Source organism: Eptatretus burgeri, chromosome 2 (genome assembly GCF_056783735.1).
Source record: "Eptatretus burgeri isolate ZD-2024b chromosome 2, Ebu_testis_v1, whole genome shotgun sequence".
Taxonomy (NCBI): Eukaryota; Metazoa; Chordata; class Myxini; order Myxiniformes; family Myxinidae; genus Eptatretus; species Eptatretus burgeri.
This window is the reverse complement of record NC_140962.1, coordinates 20,707,887-20,728,687: the sequence shown is the minus strand read 5'-3', so window position 1 is coordinate 20,728,687 and position 20,801 is coordinate 20,707,887. Positions and strand designations below refer to the sequence as shown.

Here is a 20,801-nt window from a genome sequence, read left to right as displayed (position 1 = left end):
TTTGGGGTCTTAAAATGTCTTAGGGGTCTTTAAAGGCTGAGATGGTGGAGGAAAATACCCTCAGGATAATCCCCGGTTGGATTTGGTCTGTGTGCCAAATTTGGTGGTTGTCAGCCCAGCAGTCTTTGCAAAAAAACGTGAACAGACAGACAGACGACAAATTTTATTTATTAGATTACAGTACATAATGAGATGTGTTTTGTGCAGCTTCACCCGAACTGCTCTCATTTTATCTTCCACTTTTTAGAAAATCAAATATTATTATTTTTGTCATAAAGGCCACAGTTATTTCATGGGACACAAAAATAGTCCTATGGTGAATGGCGATATAAATATAATCTGCACAAACTGCTCAGGTTCAACTTGAAGGATGGAACAAATTGGTGCATCGCAAGGGTGAATTGAAATACAGTGGGGATGCTTGTGCTTTTCTTTTGATCTTACCAAAGTGTTGTGTATTGTCTCCGGTTCGGGAAGTTTTACACGTGTGGTTGAATCTGTAGCTGCCCCTTCCACCTCTTCAGAGCTAAGTTTTCCGAATGGATCCGTCGTGTTTTGAACCTGTTGGACGGAGGTTGTGTTTTCACATATGTCTGTCTATCTGCTTGCCTGTCTGTCTGTTTGTCTGTGAGCAGAATATTTCTAAAAGTAAAAGTTATGGATGGATTCTGATTAAATTTGGTGGACAGGTTAGGTGTGTGACAAGGATGTATTGGTGACATTTTGGTGAGAATCTGGATTCAGATACGAGAATTTTTTAAGTGGCTCACCACTTGAGATTGGGTCAAAAACTATACATAGCACAATATCTCAAAAAAGTTGTGGACAGATTCGGACAAAACTTAGTGTACAGGTTGGGAGTGTGACAACGACGATTTGATTCTGTTTTGGTGAAGATCCAAATCCGGATCCGAGAATTTTTAAAGCGATTCTTCAACATGAGGTATTTGGCCTAAAAACGATATATAGCACAATATCTCAAAACGTTATGGACGGATTTGGACAAAACTTGGTCTACATATTGGATGTGTGAGAAGAAGTAATTGATTCGATTTTGGTGAAGATCTGAATCAGAATACGAGAATGTTTTAATGGTTTTTATCTCCGCCACCGAAGGTGAAGGATGTTATGTTTTCACCCCTATTTGTCTGTCTGTTTGTGTCAGGATATCTCAAAAAGTTGTGGACGGATCCAGACGAAATTTTGTGGACAGGTTGGGTGTGTGACAAGGACGAACTGATTCGATTTTGGTGAAGATCAGGATCAGACTACAAGAATGTTTGAAGTGATTATTCACCATTGAGAGATCGGGCTAAACTCATATATAGCACGATATCTCAAAAAAGTTGTGAACGGATTTGGATGAAACTTGGTGGACAGGTTGGTTATGCGATAAGAAAGAATTGATTCGATTTTGGTGAAGATCCGGATCTAGATACGAGAATTTTTTTTTTAAGTGATTCTTCACCATTGAGAGGAGGAGGAGGAGATCAGGACCATACTCTGTGCAGAGTGTTGGTGCTGCTTAAGCAGTCTCCTTGGCCATTGGGCACAATCCTGGATGGGTCGCCACTCCGACACAGTACACCAGCATGCTGGCACTCATTTTGCCGACCTCGGAAGGATGACAAGCCGAGTTGACCCCACCTGGTATTAATTCAACACTTGAGCGGGATTTGAACTCAGGACCCTAGGATCCAAAGCCCACCACCCTAACCATTAAGCCAAATCCATGGTATACCATTGAGAGATAGGGCCAAAAACGATGTATAGCACGATATCTTAAAAATGTATTTGGACTGATATGTTCTCGTGGATCAGGCATTGTGTGGCGGAGGTATGCGCTCTACAGAGTGCCCTTGTAGTTGTTTCAGTGACTCTTCGCCATTGAGAGATGGAGCCAAAAACGATATACATATTTTAAAAAACAGCCTTTTTACAGCCAGCTTTCCCTACTGAGCAGGGTTAGCTTTTTTGCGGGCTCCATCCAACCATGGTTCCCTTCTTGAGGCAATGTTTTATGGCCGGATGCCCTTCCTGACGTCAAACCTGGTCGCCTCTTACGACACACAGGGATATGGTACACCTATTCTAACCGGTTTATACACCGGGACCAGTACACTGGTACTCATTTCGCCAACCTCAGAAGGATGACAGGCTGAGTCAACCCCCTGGTGTTAATTCAGTGGCCCAACGGGGCTTGAACTCAGGACCCTAGGATCCCAAGCCGCCACCCTAACCACTAAGCCGACATCAGGCTTATATAAAAAAAAATGATATACGTATAGTGTAGCATATTCAAAAAGTTGTGGATGAGTTATGACAAAACTAGGTGGAGTTGGTTCAGTGTTGAGGTGTGTGACGAGGCCAAATAAATTATATTTTGGTTCAGGTCCAGATGCAGATCCACCCTATCAGTGGGACACAAAAGGTCAACTGTTCAACCTCGCGGAGGTCTGCGCTCTATCAAGCGCCATTCCAGTTCTGTTCTGTTTTCGTCTCCGTGTTACCATTTGTGTCTCAGTCCAATTTTGTGTGTTAAATCGTACCTTCTTGTACTGTATTGTCAAATTCATTTTTGTGTTGTTCAAGGCCGACACCTTGGATAGCCGTGGTGAAAATTCTGTGTCTTTGGATGGTGTTACTCGTTCAGCTTCCTCCTTTCCAAAATTTGTACTTTCTACTTCATCAAAGTTATCCTGATTCCCCCTCATTGCTTCAAAAAAAAATAAAAACAAACGATGTTCGTTTGTTTTTTTTTACTCCAAAACTATCTCATTCTGTCTCGGTTTCCTTCTGCTTGTACTTCCTTCCTGCACCTCATTCTTTACCTCTCCCTTTTCTCAATATCTCCAAACTGCTTCTTCCTTCATTCTTAAATTTAAAATGCTTCACTTTCCTTATATCTGTCAGGAGTACCCCACATGTCCCTCTTTTTCATCACGACCCTTCTCCTCCTGTTCTTATTCTTCTTCTTCGTCACAAAGATTATTTTCCAAAACGGTCTCAGCTAAGTTCCTGGTCCATCAATCCTCCTCCAGCTACTACAGCACCACCTCTGTCCGTGCCTGCGACAAAAATTCTGATCACTCATCCCATAATCTTTGACTTCGTACGTCCAATCTGGAAATCTTGAGAAGTCCAGTATGCTGAGTTTTGTATGCTTACAACAATCAAATCCCCTTCACGACTTTCAACAGTGTCAGTATATTCCCCCACATCTCTGACAAAACCGCGTCCTTCCAACCCTGGCTCTTCTATGTGTCTGCCTCCTCAGCATCCCTCCACATCAAGTCCCCTCTTTCTGCATCTCCTCACCCCCACTCCTCAAAGCCCCATCCTCATCCCACCCCATCAAAGCCCCCCCCCTCCAATCACCCTGCCACCTCAAAGTCCCCTCTCACCCCCTCCTAATGCCTGCTCCCCTGTCCATAACGGTGTGGACCTCAAACATCTGAAGCCACCACCCCAACCTGACAGATCTCTTAATCCAGGCCACTGCCAATAAACAGGACATCATCTCTTTTACAGAATCCTTCCTCCCACATTATGTTACCGACTCCGAAGAGTCTCTCCCGGTTATTGCCTCCTCTGATTTTATAGGCCTGGACCCTTACCCTGGTGGCGGAGTTGCACTTTACATCAATAAACTCAATTTCTCACTTATTTTACTGATCGTACACCTCCCAACCCCCAAGGATAACTTTGGCTGTGACTTCCCCTTCGGTCACACCTCTTGTTCATCTGCGTGTTGTACCTTCAGCAAAGGACTTCTGTGAGTCCATGGGATCGACTCAATCTGTGAACTTTCCAACTCGATCTGTGATTTCTTCCAATGGCAAATCCTCCCTTTTGGACTTTGTGATGACAAACTTTCTTGCAAATGTCTCCTGCTCTTCCTCTGATCCAATTGGTTTATCTGATCATATGCTTGTCAAAGTAAACATCACTCTGGCTATTTGCATAGAGCTGCCTCAGCACCAGTGGGTCTGGCAGTTCACTCAGGAAGATTAAAAGGGACTGCAAGCAGCCATCTCACTTTTGGACTCTTCTCCGATATTAACTTATCATGGGAATTCTTCCACAGAATATCTCTATCTCTATCTCTATCTCTCACACACACAGATTCATCCCATCTTGTCTTCAGTTGTCCTACCTCTCCTTCCACCCACAATGCATTGAATCATGTGGTGAGGCAGTTGCCTTGAAACAACTTGCCTTCTCTTCCTGGAAAGCAAACCCGACCGTAAGCAATCTCAGATCATTCCACAAAGCCAGCAATAAATGTGTGTCCACTCTCAGGAGAGCCAGAAAATAACATCCTAAAGGTTGAACTTTCAAACTTGTCTCCCTCCTCTAAAACCTGGTGGCACCTTGTTAAGACCGTCTCCAGAGGATGCTCTACCTCCATCCCTTCTCTCTATTTAATTTGCACCACAGCCAACTCCGGTCATGATCAGGCCAAATGCCTCAATTCTGCATTTGCTTCCAAATTGTGTTCCCAACCCCTCTCTGTACCTATTCTAACCAGTTGCTCTGAACTGCTCCTGGACTCTGCGTCTTTTGCACCTGAAAAATGTGGAAGAGTTTCTGTCAACCCTCGACTCTGATTCTGCAACTGGACCAGACAGCACCAGCTCACGTTGCCTAGAAACCTGCACTGCTGCTCTTACACATCCTCTCTCTGCCATTTTCACCCTGGTATTTGCATGAGGTCATCTTCCATCTGCTTGGAAGTCTGCCAACATCACTGCATGTACATAAAATGCTGCATAACTGATCTCCTTAACTATACACCAATTAGCTTACTTCCAATCATCAGCAAGGTCATGGAATCCATAATCGCAGGTGATATTAAATCAGTCCTTTTCACCAACAGCATCATCTCGGATCATCAATTATGATTCAGACCAGGTCACTCTACTTTGGACATGCTGCTTCTACTTTCCAAACAATGGATGGAGGCCCCTCAATACCAGACATGACATCAAGGCCGTCTCGCTAGACATATCTCGAGCTTGTAATACAGTCCAGCATCTCGTCTTGCTCTCCTAACTCTCTGCCTATGCCATACAAGGCCAACTCCATTCATGGATTACTGACTTCATCTACTCTCTTAGCTTATGTGTGGCTCTCAATGGAATCATTTCTTTTCCTTTGCCTGTTAAGGCTGAAGTTCCCCAGGGCAGTGTTCTGAGCCAAATCATATTGCTAGTCTTGATCAACGTGCTCTCTGACTCTGGAAAATCCTCCTTATCTACTGACGACTCCACCCTCTGCCGTGACATCCCTCTCTTCAGACTTTGACCAAATCACAAATTGGTCAAACTCTTTGAATATATCTTTCATATATGTGTGTGTGTGTGTGTGTGTGTGTGTGTGTGTGTGTGTGTGTGTGTGTGTGTGTGTGTGTGTGTGTGTGTGTATATATATATATATGTGTATATATATATATATATGTGTATATATATATATATATATATATATATATATATATATATATATATGAGCCTGGTGTTGGCGCAGTGGTTCGGGCAGCGGCTTGGGATCCAAAAGGTCCTGAGTTCAAGCCCTGTTGAGCCACTGAATTAAAACACCAGGGGGTTGACTCAGCCTGTCCTCCTTCCGAGGTCGGCGAAATGAGTACCAGTATACTGGGCCGGTGTATACACCGGTTAAAATAGGTGTACCATATCCCTGTGTCGTAAGAGGCGACCAGGGTTGCGTCAGGAAGGGCATCCCGCGTAAAACATGTGCCAAATCACTATGCGGATCATATGGATGATCCGCTGTGACGACCCCGAACAGGAGCAGCCGAAAGAAGAAGAAGAAGAAGAAATATATATATATATATATATATATATATATATATATATATATATATATATATATATATATCTCTCTCTCTCTCTCTCTCTCTCTCTCTCTCTCTCTCTCTCTCTCTCTCTCTCTCTCTCTCTCTCTCTCTCTCTCTCTCTCTCTCTCTCTCTCTCTCTCTCTCTGCCACCTACTGGGTCTCACTTTTAGCCATGATCTATTTTTCTGTGGAAGCCACATTTCTAAGTTGGCGTCCAGAGCCAGTCACTGATTGTAATCCTACATCGTACAAAATCCTTCCTTGGCACACCTGAACTCCGATCGACCAACAAGGTCTTCATCCGCAGCATGATGGAGTGGAATATTGTTTTCCCTTCTGGGCTTATGCCCCTGCCTCACATTTTGCTTAGTTTGATGCCGTGGAAACCAAGGCCTTCAAGATTATTGGAATCTCCTGTGATGAAGCTGAGTCTGTGGGTCTATCACTTCTTCATCACAGACAGGTTGGTGGTCTCTCTGTCATCTTGGTCCTCCTTTCTGGTCTTGCACTCTCTGCCCTTTTTATGCTTTGTCCTTCATCTACCCCAGGTTTGTGCAGGATGCATATGGTCCACATCAACCCTCTTCTGGTGAAACTTCCAGAACCACTGCTCACCTCCACTCAAGTATTCCTCTTTCTTTTTTTTTCCTTTTTTTTCCTGCCTGTGGAACCAACTTTTACATCATCTTCAATCTCATTCTTCCCTTGAGGTCTTCAAGACACCAAAACCATGATCTTTTCTATCCCTGTTAACTCACCTGCCCCTTCCCACCCCCAGCCCACCTCCTTCCAAATTTTCATTTTTACCTTCCTGAGAGATTGCTTCTGTATACACCTTGTCCACCCAGTGCATCCTCCCCTACCCCTCATTCCTCCCTCCACCCCATATTTGTTTGGTCCTTCAACCCTGCTGTAGGTGTCACTCCGTCCCTCCCCCTCTCTCCTGGTCCTTTTGCTCTGTCATGTCCTTATCCATTCTTTGTTCTCACTCTTCCACAAGCCTTATCTTTGTATACAAAAACAACTTTGTAAGCATCTCTATCTTCCCATTCAATTCCAATCTGTTTATTTTATTTTATTTTTATTTTTACAATATTGGCCGACTGTGTTCATCAGTCCATGATGGTTTCAGGGTTGTTCCCTGATTAACAAACTTCCTCTTCTTTTAAACAGCTCCACCTCCAGGACCTGTTGAAGATCCTGGGACATCATTTCCACACCTTCACGACTCATTGCCTGTTGCCCCTGACAATGATTGCTATCGCCAAGGGAACGGGGGTGGAGCGGCCAACGGAATGGCCAACGGGGCAGGCCGGCAGCACCACGCAGTTGGCGATGTCCATGTACGATCGTTTTGTTGATTAGCTGTTTACCTCCATGAGTCTTGGTCAATTTGTGATTGCAAGAAAGTTTTTGAATGACAAATGCAGTTTGCTTGTTCTTTGCATGTTGAACATTATTACCTCCACCACTGAAGGTGAAGGAGGTTATGTTTTCACTCCCTCTCTGTCTGTCTGTCGTTTGTTTGTTTGTTTGTTTATTTGTCTGTGTGCAGGATATCTCAAAATGTCATGGATGGATCTGGATGAAATTTGGTTGCAGGTTGGGTGTGTGACAAGGACAAACTGATTAGATTTTGGTGAAGATCCGGATCCGGCTACTAGAATTTTTAAAGTGATTTTTCACAATTGAGCGATGGAACCAAATTGATATTTAGCTTGATATTTCAAAAAGTTGTGGATTGATTCGGATGAAACTTGGTGGGGACGTTGGGCGGTGGGTGACGAGGAAGAATTGATTCAATTTTGGTGAAGATCCGAATCCAGATCCAGATATGAGAATTATTTAATTTTTAAAATAATAATTATTCACCATTGAGAGATAGGACCAAAAACGATATCCAGCATGATATCTCAAAAATGTATTGGGCCCGATATGTTCTCGTGGATCAGGCATTGGCAAGGTGTATACAGAAGCAATCGCCATTGCATGGCAGAGGTATGCGCTCTACCGAGTGCCCTTCTAGTTAAATATGTTCAGCATTCTGAGTAGGTTTTGAATCTTGTAAAAAAAAAAAAAAATGAAATGTTAATTCAGTGAAAAATATTTTGAAGTGCTGTTTTATTTGAAAATGTCTCTAAATATGAAAATTATGGTTTGTTCTTTTGATGATCTTGTTTTTGCATCTGTTAAGAATTATTTTCATTCACATGCTCTCAAGGCATGTGAATCATCTACCCTGCCTAATCATGAATCAAAAATATATTCTTCGCCATTGTCTGCTTGTATAATTCGACTGACAGGTCTCCTGGTCACCAACCAAAGTTCTTTATTTAATCCATCAATGGTCAAAACTTGAGTTTTATTAAGAGAAATAACATAATGCATCACTCAATAAAACCAATACGACATTGTACGAAGTTAAAAAAACAAAAAACAAACACCGTGCCCTTTTTCTTCACCGCCCCCCTCCTCTTCCCTCAATACCTCAAACCTCAAAGTTCCACACCTCAAAGCCACAATAATTTATTTTTAACCCTTGATGGTTCCATATCCAGAAACAGCTTGAAATTACCCTAGTTTTTTTTCATTGGTTATAAAATCTAACTTTGAGAATTAACACTCGTCACATTCTACCTTCCTCTGTTTTCACAACTAGTGCCGAGCCCCAGTGAATGTTGTTAATAAGCTGGGAATAAATCCTAAATAATAATTAATTCACTACATAAAGATTCATAAATATACCAGTATCAAACTGCACAGAATATGGCTACACCACTTTATAAATAATTTGTGATACTCATAATTAAAGATAATAATAATAATAATAATATTATCACAGGGAAGGGTGGAGCCCAAAACCAAGAGGGGCCTTCTGGGAAAGCAAACAATGCTTGTACGAGCGTGACTTAAAGCTTTGCATTTGTTCATGTGCACTCACACTCGACTCCCTGTGTTAACACAAGCAACGAAAGGGTTAATTTCATAAAATCAGTCAGGAAAGGTATTAAAAATCAAATGCTCCTCTTTTTGTGTGTGCATTACTCAATGGGTGAACCCGATTTCAACATCACATACTCTGCCGGATCTCTGCAGCAACAATGACGGGGCCTTTCACAGCCCTGTGCCACGTCAGCATGAAGGCGCGAGAAGGGAAGCAACCCGACCGTTAATGCGTTTCCACCAACCAGCTTAAAAAGCAGTTACCACTACAATACTTACCACCCTGCCCCCACCCCAACCACACCAATTTCTGCCAGGTGCCAATGCCTGGAGTTAGTGGTCACGTATTGGTGTGATATTTCAAAAATATTCCGTGCACTTGCAAACAAACAAATTTTCAGGAACGAGTTGCGAACTGGAAACGAATCACTTGAGATGAGACCAAGTCTTCTCTTTCCTGGTACCACATTAGTGCGAAAGAGAAGCTTCATGCTCCATGCTCTTCTGGAGGAGTGACTTGCCAATCATGTTTGTGCCCACAATTGGTAGATGAGTGTGGAACAACGACGGCAATTGAGATAGATTATTATGACATATTTTAACACGCGTCACAATACAAATCCGATATAAAGTTGTGACTCGGAAAAAGATATGCTCATGAAATGAATGCTGCCAATCTTTAGCTCCTCTTCCATTCAGCAAGAAAAGTTTCACTTTTGTCTTTGTGGCCATTGTTAATTATTTCTAGTTGATTAAAAAAAAAAAACTATTGTCATGTTTATGTTGTTTCAACTTTTGTTCGATTTTTAGTTTGTATTCTGTTTGTGACAGGTCGGTGTACAGTACACGGAGCTGCCTCAGAAGGATGGGTCCTGTTCAACATGCAAATGGAATGTCAGGTGGGTTTGAGGTTCATCGGTGTTAATAAATATCTTTGGCTACTTGGCATTATGTCACATGTGCATAAAGTTTTGCCAGCTTGCTTGATATTCATCGATCCCACATTATAATGTTATGTCTATAAAGGCATCATCCAACGTCGAACGGGATCCATGGGGTCCTTGTAAACGGGACATCTGTGCTGCCCCCCACCAATGGAGATGGGCTCGAGCTCGAAATCATTGTGGGAGGTGACGCAACTGAAAATATGCCTCCAAAGCAGGACACACCGGCAGAGGCACAGTCTGGGCCTGGAATTGATGGTGAGGGGAAAAAAGTGTGGGAGAGGGGGTGCGTGGGGGGAAGTGGTTCGGCTTAAGTTGTTTTGGGGGTATAATTTTAACTAGTGGGTAAGGGAAGCAAAGATCTAACAATGATATGATTTTCATGGGTTGTCTGATTCTTGTTTTCTTAGACAATTCCATACCGACCATTAACCATGACCCCAACTACACCGGATCACATGACTCCGGCTTGGCCACTCAAAGTTCGGCTTCAGCTTCACCCGATGATCCCCCAGAAGTTCAAGAAAATTCAGAACACATCCACACAACAGACTCTCCCGGGGTCTGACCCCTGCCATTCAATCGTAGTTCTCAACCAGCTTAGCCTTCTCGACCTTTCCTCCCTTCATTTCCTTGCAATCCTCTCACCAGATTTACCTGCAGCCATCCCTCCTTCCCCATCCAAAATTATCCCTCCCTCTACTCCATTAGCATCTCCATACTTTTTCTTCGCCACACTACTTGTTTCTTGGATATAGTTTGTTTTATATATATTCTAAACCTCTATTTTTCTATGCTTCTATATAAATATATGAAATATATAATTATATTCGATGCAGAAAAGCTTTCTATAATAGAACGTGCATGAAGGAAATGGTTATCATCTGCATGGTAACCCACAAGCGCGTGTTAACTCAGTAAGCAGTTAGTCGTTCACACAAACTGTTACCGTGTTAAGTTTTTCTTTCATTTTTGTTCCTCACCCACTGTCGTCTCATTAAACCACTTGTTTTGTGTATTATAGGTTGTCATATTAATTGGCATTTTTTTTTTCCACTTCCATGTGAACTTTAATTTGTTGAAACCACATTGGACCAGTGTATTTTATTTATTATTATTTCCTTTTCACAGTGTTTAAGTCTCGTGGAGGAGCCTCTCCATATATCATTTTCAGAGCATTGGTATATACATATAAAGGATTGATTGTAGGATACGGGATTCATACCTGTGCCTTGTGAATGTGTGACAAGCACTCAGACCACTAAATGAGACCAGGTTCTCTTTGGAGTCTCGGGGCCTGAGAGGACTCCTACAGCGTTTTGACATGCTTTGTGCCATTTTGTGTTTTAGAAACATTCCATCCTGTGGACTCGGTGTTTACTAACACATAAGACTTCTGTGTAACAATAGGATTGACTGCCATAAAAAAAAACGAAAAAAATATGTACGCTTCATTTTGCTTACTCGTCATTGTTTGAGAAGCATGATGTACGCCAATGATCTGAATCACACCCTGATTTTTACAACCTTCAATGCACTGCTCCTTCCTTCCTCTCCTGATCCTGTCCCCCTGCCCTTCTGTTCTCCCCCTCTCCACCCTCCCCCCTCTCCTCCCTCCCCTGGATCCTCCGCCACTCTATCCCAACCACCTTACCTCTCTCTCTCTCTCTCTCTCTCTCTCTCTCTCTCTCTCTCTCTCTCTCTCTCTCTCTCTCTCTCTCTCTCTCTCTCTCTCTCTCTCTCTCTCTCTCTCTCTCTCTCTTTCTCTTTCTCTTTCTCTTTCTCTTTCTCTCTTTCTCTTTCTCTCTTTCTTTTTCTCTTTCTCTTTCTCTTTCTCTTTCTCTTTCTCTTTCTCTTTCTCTCTCTTTCTCTCTCTTTCTCTCTCTTTCTCTCGCTCTCTCTCTTGTGTTACTGCTCCCTTTCCTCTTTTTGTGGTCTCTAATTTTCTTCCTCTTCATCCCCTTCCACCTCATTTTGTTTTTTTTCTTTCCTTTCTTGTAACTGGTCTAGAAGTACTAGCCCATATTGTTCCTCTAAATGTGTGATATTAAAGCTTGGAAATTAAAGCAGACACTTTTAATTATTATTTTTTTTTTTTAATTAAGGAAGAGCAGTCCTTCTGATTCACCCATCGGTAACCATATCTGTATTGCTAATAAGTTGCGATTTCATAATTAATATAATATTTAAAAATGGTATTTGGTGTTTGCATTTCAGCTATGTAAATCAGTGTTAGAAAGACAAAAATAAATGCTGGACTGTACATAAATTAGCTCATATTTTTTATACATAGCAAAATGCTATACCTTGTGTTTATGTATGTACATTGTACATATTTAAATCGACCTGTTTGTGCTGCTTTCCCTGTGGGCAAAGCATCATGGTGGTATCGCAACACACCCTGAGTGCTTGGAGCGCATCTTGGGATTCGAAGAGCCACATTTTTGACCATCTTAGCTCCAGATTGGTACTTGCTGAACGAAGAAGCCTTAAAGTCTGTGTTCGCACGTGTGATATATATATATATATATATATATATATATATATATATATATATATATATATATATATATATATATATATATATACATATACTGTATATCACACAAACATCTCGGTATGCATGGATATACACATTGCAGTTTGTGCATTTTGAGATGAAAGTGAACACAGAAGATTCTTGGTGGTACGTGAAGGTTGTTGGCAACCAAATCCGACTTTTCACAGTTATTATTATTATTGATATTATTGGTGTTAACATTATTTTGTACAAACTAAGCGACAATGTTTGTAACCAACTTTCAATAAAAAAATGAAAATACTGCAGCTATACCTTTGAAAATATACTGCAGCTTTTTCTGGATTACGTGCCAGTTCCGCAGCTTCTTTGTCATTTTTATTTTTTCCTGCAGCGATGTAAGATTCATGGAGGAACTTGTGCATTAAATGCAAAGATATTAGTACACAAATGACGATCAACATGGTAAACGACAGTGTATTGGATTTCAAGCTCGGATCCCAGCATATTGAGTCCCGGAAATACGAGTCAGCCCAACCCTCTTTACAATCAAGAAAAGTCTTGAAAGGTCACCAATCGCATTACATCCTGATTTTGGACCAATAGCATGTAAGAACTGCTCCACATTCATTTGTTCCTTTCCCTGGTTCTGGAATCCAACCATTACAACTACATTTTTCAGTCTCACCACTCATCAACTGTTCTTCAGCCAAACATTTTGTGAACAGATAGGGACTAACTGGCCAATAAAACCACTTATCTGTTGTCTCTGGACAAATGTTACAGAAGAACTCTGAATGTTTCATCTGCTAATTAAGAAAGATGACTTTCTTCAATGTACATAATATGTTTGTCTTTAGGGTGAACTTCCACCATGCTTCAAGGTTTAGGGTTTTCATATGTCCAAATACTGCAAAACTGGAGGTTTTCAGAAGCAATAAGAAGGCGATTTGCATTCTGCAGTGTTCAAGTATCCGACTATATTAAATAATAATAAGTATCCAACTATGTATGTGTGTACATCTCAAAATCACTAAATTAAAAAAAACAGAGCGATAACCTGATCTCCACCCAATTTTGCATTCGTGTTGGTACTACCCAGGGTCACGTCGAAGGAACAATGAAAACTAGAAAGGATCTGAAAATGCAAAGCCCATCGGCATCCGCTTTGTATTCAGACTACTTCTTCTTCCATATGCAAAACATGATGAAAGCTTAAAAACTAGCACACTCGGTAAAGCGCCCACCTATGCCATGCTATGCCTGATCCACGAGAACATATCAGGCCCAATACATTTTAAAATATCATGATATATAATTTTTGGCCCCATCTCTCAACAGTGAAGAATCACTTTAAAAATTAAAAAATTCTCTTATACGGATCTGGATTTGCATCTTCACCAGAATAGAATCAATTCGTCCTTGTCACACACCCAACTTGTTCAAGTTTAGTTCAAATCCGTCCACAACTTTTTGATATATCGTGCTGCATATCGTTTTAGCCCTATCTCTCAATGGTGAATGAAGAATCACTTTAAAAATAATGATCAGATCCGGATTCGGATCTTCACCAAAAATGAATCCATTCTTCCTCGTCACACACCCAACATGTCCACCAAGTGTTGTCCGAATCCGTCCACAACTTTTTGAGATATGCTGCATACAGACAGACAAACGGGTGAAAACAACCTCCTTCCACTTTCTGTGGGTGGAGATAACTCGAGTGGAACTCAGTAGAGTATATATCTCTGCCAGGCTGATCAGTTTATTTTTTTATCCCAATTGTAGGCAGGATCTGCTGACCTGAACTAAAATGTAATCGGCTTGTTCTTCTCAACGAACCAACTCATTCACCATGTTTCCTCTGAATCCGTCCATAACTTTTTGAGATATCCTGTTCACAGGCAGACAAACAGACATGGGTGAAAACATAGCATCTATCCTCCTTTGGTGGCAAAAGTAAAAATACAAAAAATTGACTTTTAGGTGACCTTGACCTTTAACCTCAAAAGCAATAAGCTTCAGTGAGCCAATATGCAAAGCCTGCTCAAATTTCAGGTCAATCAGATGGATATAGATGATTTTGTGACCTGACCTTTCGACCTCAAAACAATCTGCTTCTGGCGTTTTATTGGTGAACCAATTCAGTGAAACAATATGGAAACCCTGTTCAAATACCAAGTCAATTGGATGAAAATTGATGATGTAATGCAACCTTCACCTTTGACATTTGATCTCAAAAAACAATTGCCTTCTAGCTTTTGATTGGTGAACTAATTCAGTGACCTAATATGCAAATTCTTAAAAATTCAGGTCAATTGGATGAAAACTGACAATTTTATGTGACGTTCACCTTTGACCTTTTGACCAAACTATTAATTAGTGATCGCCATAGTCTCATAATAAAGCTTTGATAGAAATTTGATGACAAAAGCTCAAATGGCGAAAAAAAAAAAAGTTTGACACACACACACACATATAATTGCAATTTTTTTCTTTTAATATGATTTTTGCCTGATTTCCCCCAAATTTTGCATTCATATTGGTAGTAACCAGAGTAAGCCCCCCTGCGAGAGGGGGGGAGGGACGACTTGTCAATACCCTCAAAGGGAGCAGGTGTTTCTAGTTTTATGAAATTGAAATAATTTTTTTCTTTAAAGACGTGTATTTTTAACTTTAAATGTGTTGAATAAGGTGGTGTTATAGACACAGTGTTCACCGCCATTGACACAGTCTATTACATCACCTTATTCAAAACAGGTCAGGTATGGGAGCACGTGCCAGAGCAGCGCGTCGCTGCGTCCACTTTCCGCCGGTACTCCAGGGGCCTCCGTCTGGCCATCCCCCAGGCAGATGCCTGGCTCATCCCAATCTCCTTGAGATGATGGTCAACCTGCTGCAACCACGAGGCACGTGGTCGGCCCATTGGCCTCCTCCACTCACAAGACTCCCTCGCTGAGAGAATCTGGTGAGCAGGATCAGCGTCAGGAAAACGAGCCACATGTCCATACAGCCGCAGCTGACGCTCACGGACTATGCAGGTAACAAATCTCATTTGAGACTCTCTCAGCAACCGCTCGTTGGACACAAAGTCCGACCAGCGATAGCCAAGGATTCTCCGAAGAGACCTGATACCAAAGGATTTAAGTCTCCGTCTCAGATCCCTGGTCAGAGTCCAAGTCTCACATCCATAGAGCAAGACTGGAAGTACCAAGGACCTGAAGACTACGACTTTTGTCCTCCTGCACAGGTACCGGCAACGCCACACCCCATGATCCAGTGAATCCATGACTCCCCAGGCCCGACCCAGACGTCTATTGACCTCTGACTCGCAGCCAGCAGAGACATGAATATCACTGCCAAGGTAAGTGAATCTCTCCGTAACCTCAACATTCTCATGACAAACAGGTACAGACAGGACAGCAGCATCCAAGATGTCACGAAAAGCCTAGATCTTCGTTTTGACCCAGGAAACCCGTCATCCCAGCAGCTCCGACTCCTCATTCAGCACCTCGAGGGCCCCCAAAAGGATATCTAAAGTCTCTGGAAAGATGACTGCATCATCTGCGAAATCAAGGTCCGAGATCTTGGCATTCCCATACGATGCACCGCAGCTTGATCTCTCCAACATCCTCCCCAGAATCCAGTCCATACAAGTGCTGAAAAGTGTGGGGGCCAGTACACACCCCCTGACAAACTGTAGTAACAACTGGAAATAAGTCAGAGATGGTACCACCACACTTCACAGCACTCTCAGTACCAGAGTAGAGTTCAGACATCAGATCGATCAGTTTTGGTGGCAGCCCACGAAGACCAAGAATCATCCAGAGGGCATCCTGATTCACTGAATCGAACGCTTTACAGAGATCAACATAGGCTGCAAGCAGCCCCTGCCGAAACTCTCGTCTGCGTTCGCTGAGAACACGAAGAGCAAGGATACAGTCAATCGTTGACCTCTTTGGTGTAAAGCCTGACTGCTCTGGACGCTGGGACTCAAGCAGATGGTGGCGAACCCTATCAAGAACTGTATCCGGGTTACATCGCAGTAGCACTTAACTCAAACGGCGAATCATTTTTGATTTTCTACAAATATTCCAAGTCGATGCGTCCTTGGCTCTTGTATAGTAATACACACCAAGATTGTTTCATACTACAGCAATGAACGAAAAACCCTATGTTTGCCAGAATTTGGACGAGGTTTGTCCGAAATACCCGCACATGGATCAGGCATACAAAATGTTCACGTTTGTGCTCAGAACATTTTACAGAGCACTGTAATAAAACAAGAGAGTTGTCCGCCACAATTGAGAGAGGATGCCAACCTCATGATTAAGCAGAAGAAAAGGCCGTAATTCGAAACTGCAACACCATCTCCACCCAGCTACCTGTACGTGTACACGGACGATTTGAGTGGTTAATCAAACACCTGTTGCCATTGCCTGGTAGTTACCACAAGAGCACCTGAAAAAAATTATCTATTATATATCAACACAAATTTCTCCAAATCAAACAAACCACCATCTATTCATAGTGTAGAAGAGTATGTACTGTATGTATCATCTCCAACTCCGAGATGATTTGACCCACGATGCGAAAACTCTTAAGGTCTCCCCACCCCTCAACCATCCCTCCACAATCCCCATCACCATCCCACACCCCCACAATAATCACCTGCACAATACCCACTACCACCCCTCCCCTCTGCCCTCCACCATCCACCCACAATCACCATCCACTGGGGGAGGGACATCGACACCTCACGGACATGACGGTGGGACACGGCATGGACACAACTAGCGTCTGAGGAAAGTACAAAACACGACGATCCTGTAACACGCAAGACACCTGGCTAGCCTGTGATAGTGGGACAAAGCAGTCGTCACCTATTTTGTCCGCAGTGTCTGTGCTGTCTGGCGATGATGGGCATTTCTGCTTGAGTAATATATAAATCGATTTATCAATTAAAACAAAATCCCTCCCTTATAGACCCGCCAAATGAACGGAAAAATCAAACCCTACTGAGCTGAAGTGACCATGTGACCGGCGTTTTCATCTTCACTACCACTTCCACTGAATCGTTCGCACAAGGCTCGAAACGATTCGGCTCCACAATTCCCCGAAAAACGTTTCCATCACTAATTTTGTCTCCAACCGTTTATTCAAAATCCCACTGATCAGTTTCAACATACTGAGAACCTTCAGAGTTGCTAATGACGGTGTAATCAGAATCGAAATTGAGGAGACTGGGACCACACTCTGTGTAGAGCGTTGGTGCTGCCAAAGCAGTTTCCTTGGCTTTTGGGCAAAATCCTGGATGGGTCGCCACTCCGACACAGTATACCAACATGCTGGCACTCATTTTGCCGACCTCGGAAGGATGACAGGTTGAGTCAACCCCACCTGGTATTACTTCAACAGCTGAGCGGGATTTGAACGCAGGACCCGAGGATCCAAAGCCCGCCGCCATAACCATTAAACCAACACTAGGCAAATTGAGAAATTCGAATCGAAATCTGAGATGAAAATACACTGTTTCTTGATGCAAGCCACAATTCGGATCAATATGACTTCTGGATGTGATGTCACTGGTGAAATAAAAAATGGACATTCGAGAATTTTTTGGGATGCTCTGTGATTGACCAAAAAAATTCAAAAAATTTTTCCACTTCAAATTCGATCGTGACTAATGATTCTCAATGGTTTTCAGAAAAAAAAATATTTTGCATTTGGGTTCCCCTTTACAAACATTAAGTTTCCTGTTTGGAATGATTTTCAATTCTGTTTGACTGCCAGGAAAGGCTGGCAGAGTGAAAAAATTATGTCACTCCTCTGTGCATGATGTGTGGTCGGGACAAATTCAGAGCTTAGCACTGGGGAGAAGACTTAGCCCTGGGGGGATAACACCTAGCCCTGGGGGAATAACACCTAGCCCTCAGGAGAAGACAGCCCTGGGAGATAACACCTAGCCCTGGGGAGAAGACAGCCCTGGGGATAACACATAGCCCTGGGGATAAGACCTAGTGCTGGGGAGAAGATTTAGCCCTGGGGGATTACACCTAGCCCTCGGGAGAAGACTTGCCCTGGGGAGAAGACTTAGCCCTGGGGATAACACATAGCCCTGGGGAGAAGACGTAGTTCTTCGGGAGGGACAAAGTTAAAAGATGGTTCTTTCCTGTATTAAAAGGTGTTTCATGAAGAAAACCAGTTTACTTTCTCAATGTTGGGTACACTGTGTACTCCGTGCACTCTGTTTACTCCATGTACTCGATGTACTCTGTGTACTCTGTTTACTCCATGTACTCTCTGTACTCCATATACTCTTTGTACTCTATGTACTCTATGTACTCTGTGTAGGATGAATGACATTTCGAGAATTTTTACGTTTGTTCGAGTTACAAGAACATCATGAAGCAATGGAAAAACCAACATTCGCACAATTTGAAAATAAAAAAATCAACAACTTTTTATATGAAATAAATAATTGATTCGTACTTGATAACTGTTTGTCTTTATCTTCAGGATGCAAACCCTGGAGTCCAACAGCCTACAGGATGGTACAAAGGTAGCACGCTTACCTTGACTTGTCACGGCTCCATTCCATTCCCGTCCTGCGTTCATCCAGTGTTGGTGCTTCCTCGGCAGGTAGTTGTATTAACACGTAGGTTCTCTGTCCTTGACTCATCCGCCGGCATCAGTTGGTAGATGTTAAATGTCCCGTGAGGGTGTCTTTTTACGAAGAAACAGCGGGTTATCCACCGGCACTCTCAACACGTTCAAAGTTTCTGCCACCTTCACCAGAACGTCGAATCTGACCTGAATATTCGTGAAAGACTTAGACTCCGAAAAGCAATCCTCGGCCCACCCCACAAGGTGGGAATAAATGGCGCTGTTAAAAGGAGGTGGTAGTAGTAGTGGTGGTGGTGGTGGTGGTGGTGTTAGTAGTAGTAGAAGTAGTGCTTTTGCGAGAATTACCACAATTCTATTTAATGTCCGCTCGCTCTCTTCACCCCTGCTAGTAAACGGTCAGGACTGCAGTAGGTAAGGTGGAGCATTTTAAGAGAAAGCAGCACAGAGAGAAGAGAGAGAAGAGAGAGAAGAGAAAGAGAAAGAGAAAGAGAAAGAGAAAGAGAAAGAGAAAGAGAGAGAGAAACAAATTACCAAAATAACACATTTATACAAATAATAGCAAAGTGCCTTGTGGAATGATACCACAAAGTGCTTCATTTGTGGTCCAAGTTTCCTTAAACTTTTGAACAGTGTTACAATATTCTGAGGTCATGCGTAAGCGCAACAAGCCTATTAGACCCACAGAACTATGTTCCACCATATTTCTCTTTATTTTTGCCTTCCTCGTTTTATAAATCGCGATTTCTTGGCCCATTTTTGAAGTCCACGAAGTTGTTGATGGATATTTGCAAAGTTGCTTCACCATCATTGGGATTCTCGAGATATACCAGGCAATCAGGAGGCAAAGACATGTTAACCTCTTGTAGTATATCCTTGAGGGGATTCTAATTGTCCGTAGGCCCATTTTTGCTGCGAGCTCTTCCGGTGAAAGAAGACCTCTCTTCCTATCATTCAGAAGGTCTCCAACCGTGGATATATTGCCAGTTAAGAGCTTCTTTCTTAACGAGAATCAAGCTAGGGTTTGGCCTTGTAGAAGAGGGTTGAAAAAAAGTGGTTCTTCAAACATCTCATTGCTTCGGTAAAGATCTGTTCTTTTTATGTCAACAGCATTCCAAGCCTTCAGCATTTCTTGGTAAAAGAGAGGCAGTGTTTCACTTGATGACAGGTTGTGTGAAGTAATGGCAAAAATGTTTTTTTTTTATAGTGGAGATTTTGCACTTTGCTGAAGTACGACGCCAGTGAACACCATTGCGGTGCAGGCTTCATATACAGGTAGCGTTGAATGGTCTTCAACCTGGATGCGTGGTAGTGACTTCGAAGGCAGGGAAAAGACTTTCCCTCTTAAATAAAGGGCAAGCTTAGAATGCCCAATGAAACCCAGTGTTTGCCATTCCAAAAATAGTCCAAGAGCTTCCTCTGCATCCTCACCAGAAACTCTTCTGGAATGCTTACGCAGAAGATCTTGAATATTAACTTTGGAATGATAAACTTTTTAATAAGGAGTGTTTTCCCTCTCAGAGACAGGACTTTTAACAGCCCACTCCAGTCTCTCAACTTTGCTTCTATTTTGTCCCATAAAGTCGTCCAGTTATCAATTGGTGAGCACCCACTTGAAGTTGATAGATGTACCCCCAAGTATTTTAGCTCATTGCGACTCCATGTCAGTTCCTGAAAAAGTGTTGAGAATTCCGTGATCTGTATTGGTCCAATTAGAAGCCCAGAGCTTCCTTTTTCGGATGAAAAAGGGACGAGCAAGTGACCATTGACATTAATTAGGCATTCTGCGGATGTGCACAACATATGGAACATGCCGACGAATCTCCTCCCCAGGCCAAAAGTTAGCAGCGTCTCAAAGAGGTAATCGTGGTTCATTTGGTCAAAAGCTTTTTCTTGATCCAAGGAAAGGAATCCA

At 42.4% G+C, this 20,801-nt stretch overlaps 1 protein-coding gene and 1 long non-coding RNA gene across 2 annotated transcripts in view; one reads left to right on the top strand and one right to left on the bottom strand.

The window, feature by feature from the left end:
- LOC147031548 (cell adhesion molecule-related/down-regulated by oncogenes-like) overlaps positions 1-12,621 on the top strand; it is a 70,229-nt gene extending 57,608 nt beyond the window's left edge. The window contains exons 11-14 of the mRNA XM_085864888.1: positions 7,031-7,200; positions 9,632-9,699; positions 9,827-10,002; positions 10,155-12,621. Coding sequence (XP_085721014.1) covers positions 7,031-7,200; positions 9,632-9,699; positions 9,827-10,002; positions 10,155-10,312 — 572 coding nt within the window. The 3' untranslated portion in view covers positions 10,313-12,621. The remainder of the gene's footprint in view (positions 1-7,030; positions 7,201-9,631; positions 9,700-9,826; positions 10,003-10,154) is intronic.
- The window catches only part of LOC147031547 (uncharacterized), a 65,366-nt gene extending 46,049 nt beyond the window's left edge, over positions 1-19,317 (bottom strand). Inside the window, exons 1-2 of the long non-coding RNA XR_015053408.1 lie at positions 19,235-19,317; positions 18,838-19,075 (exon numbers count right to left, since the gene is read on the bottom strand). This is a non-coding gene — a long non-coding RNA (uncharacterized LOC147031547). The remainder of the gene's footprint in view (positions 1-18,837; positions 19,076-19,234) is intronic.
- Between the last annotated feature and the right edge of the window lie 1,484 nt (positions 19,318-20,801).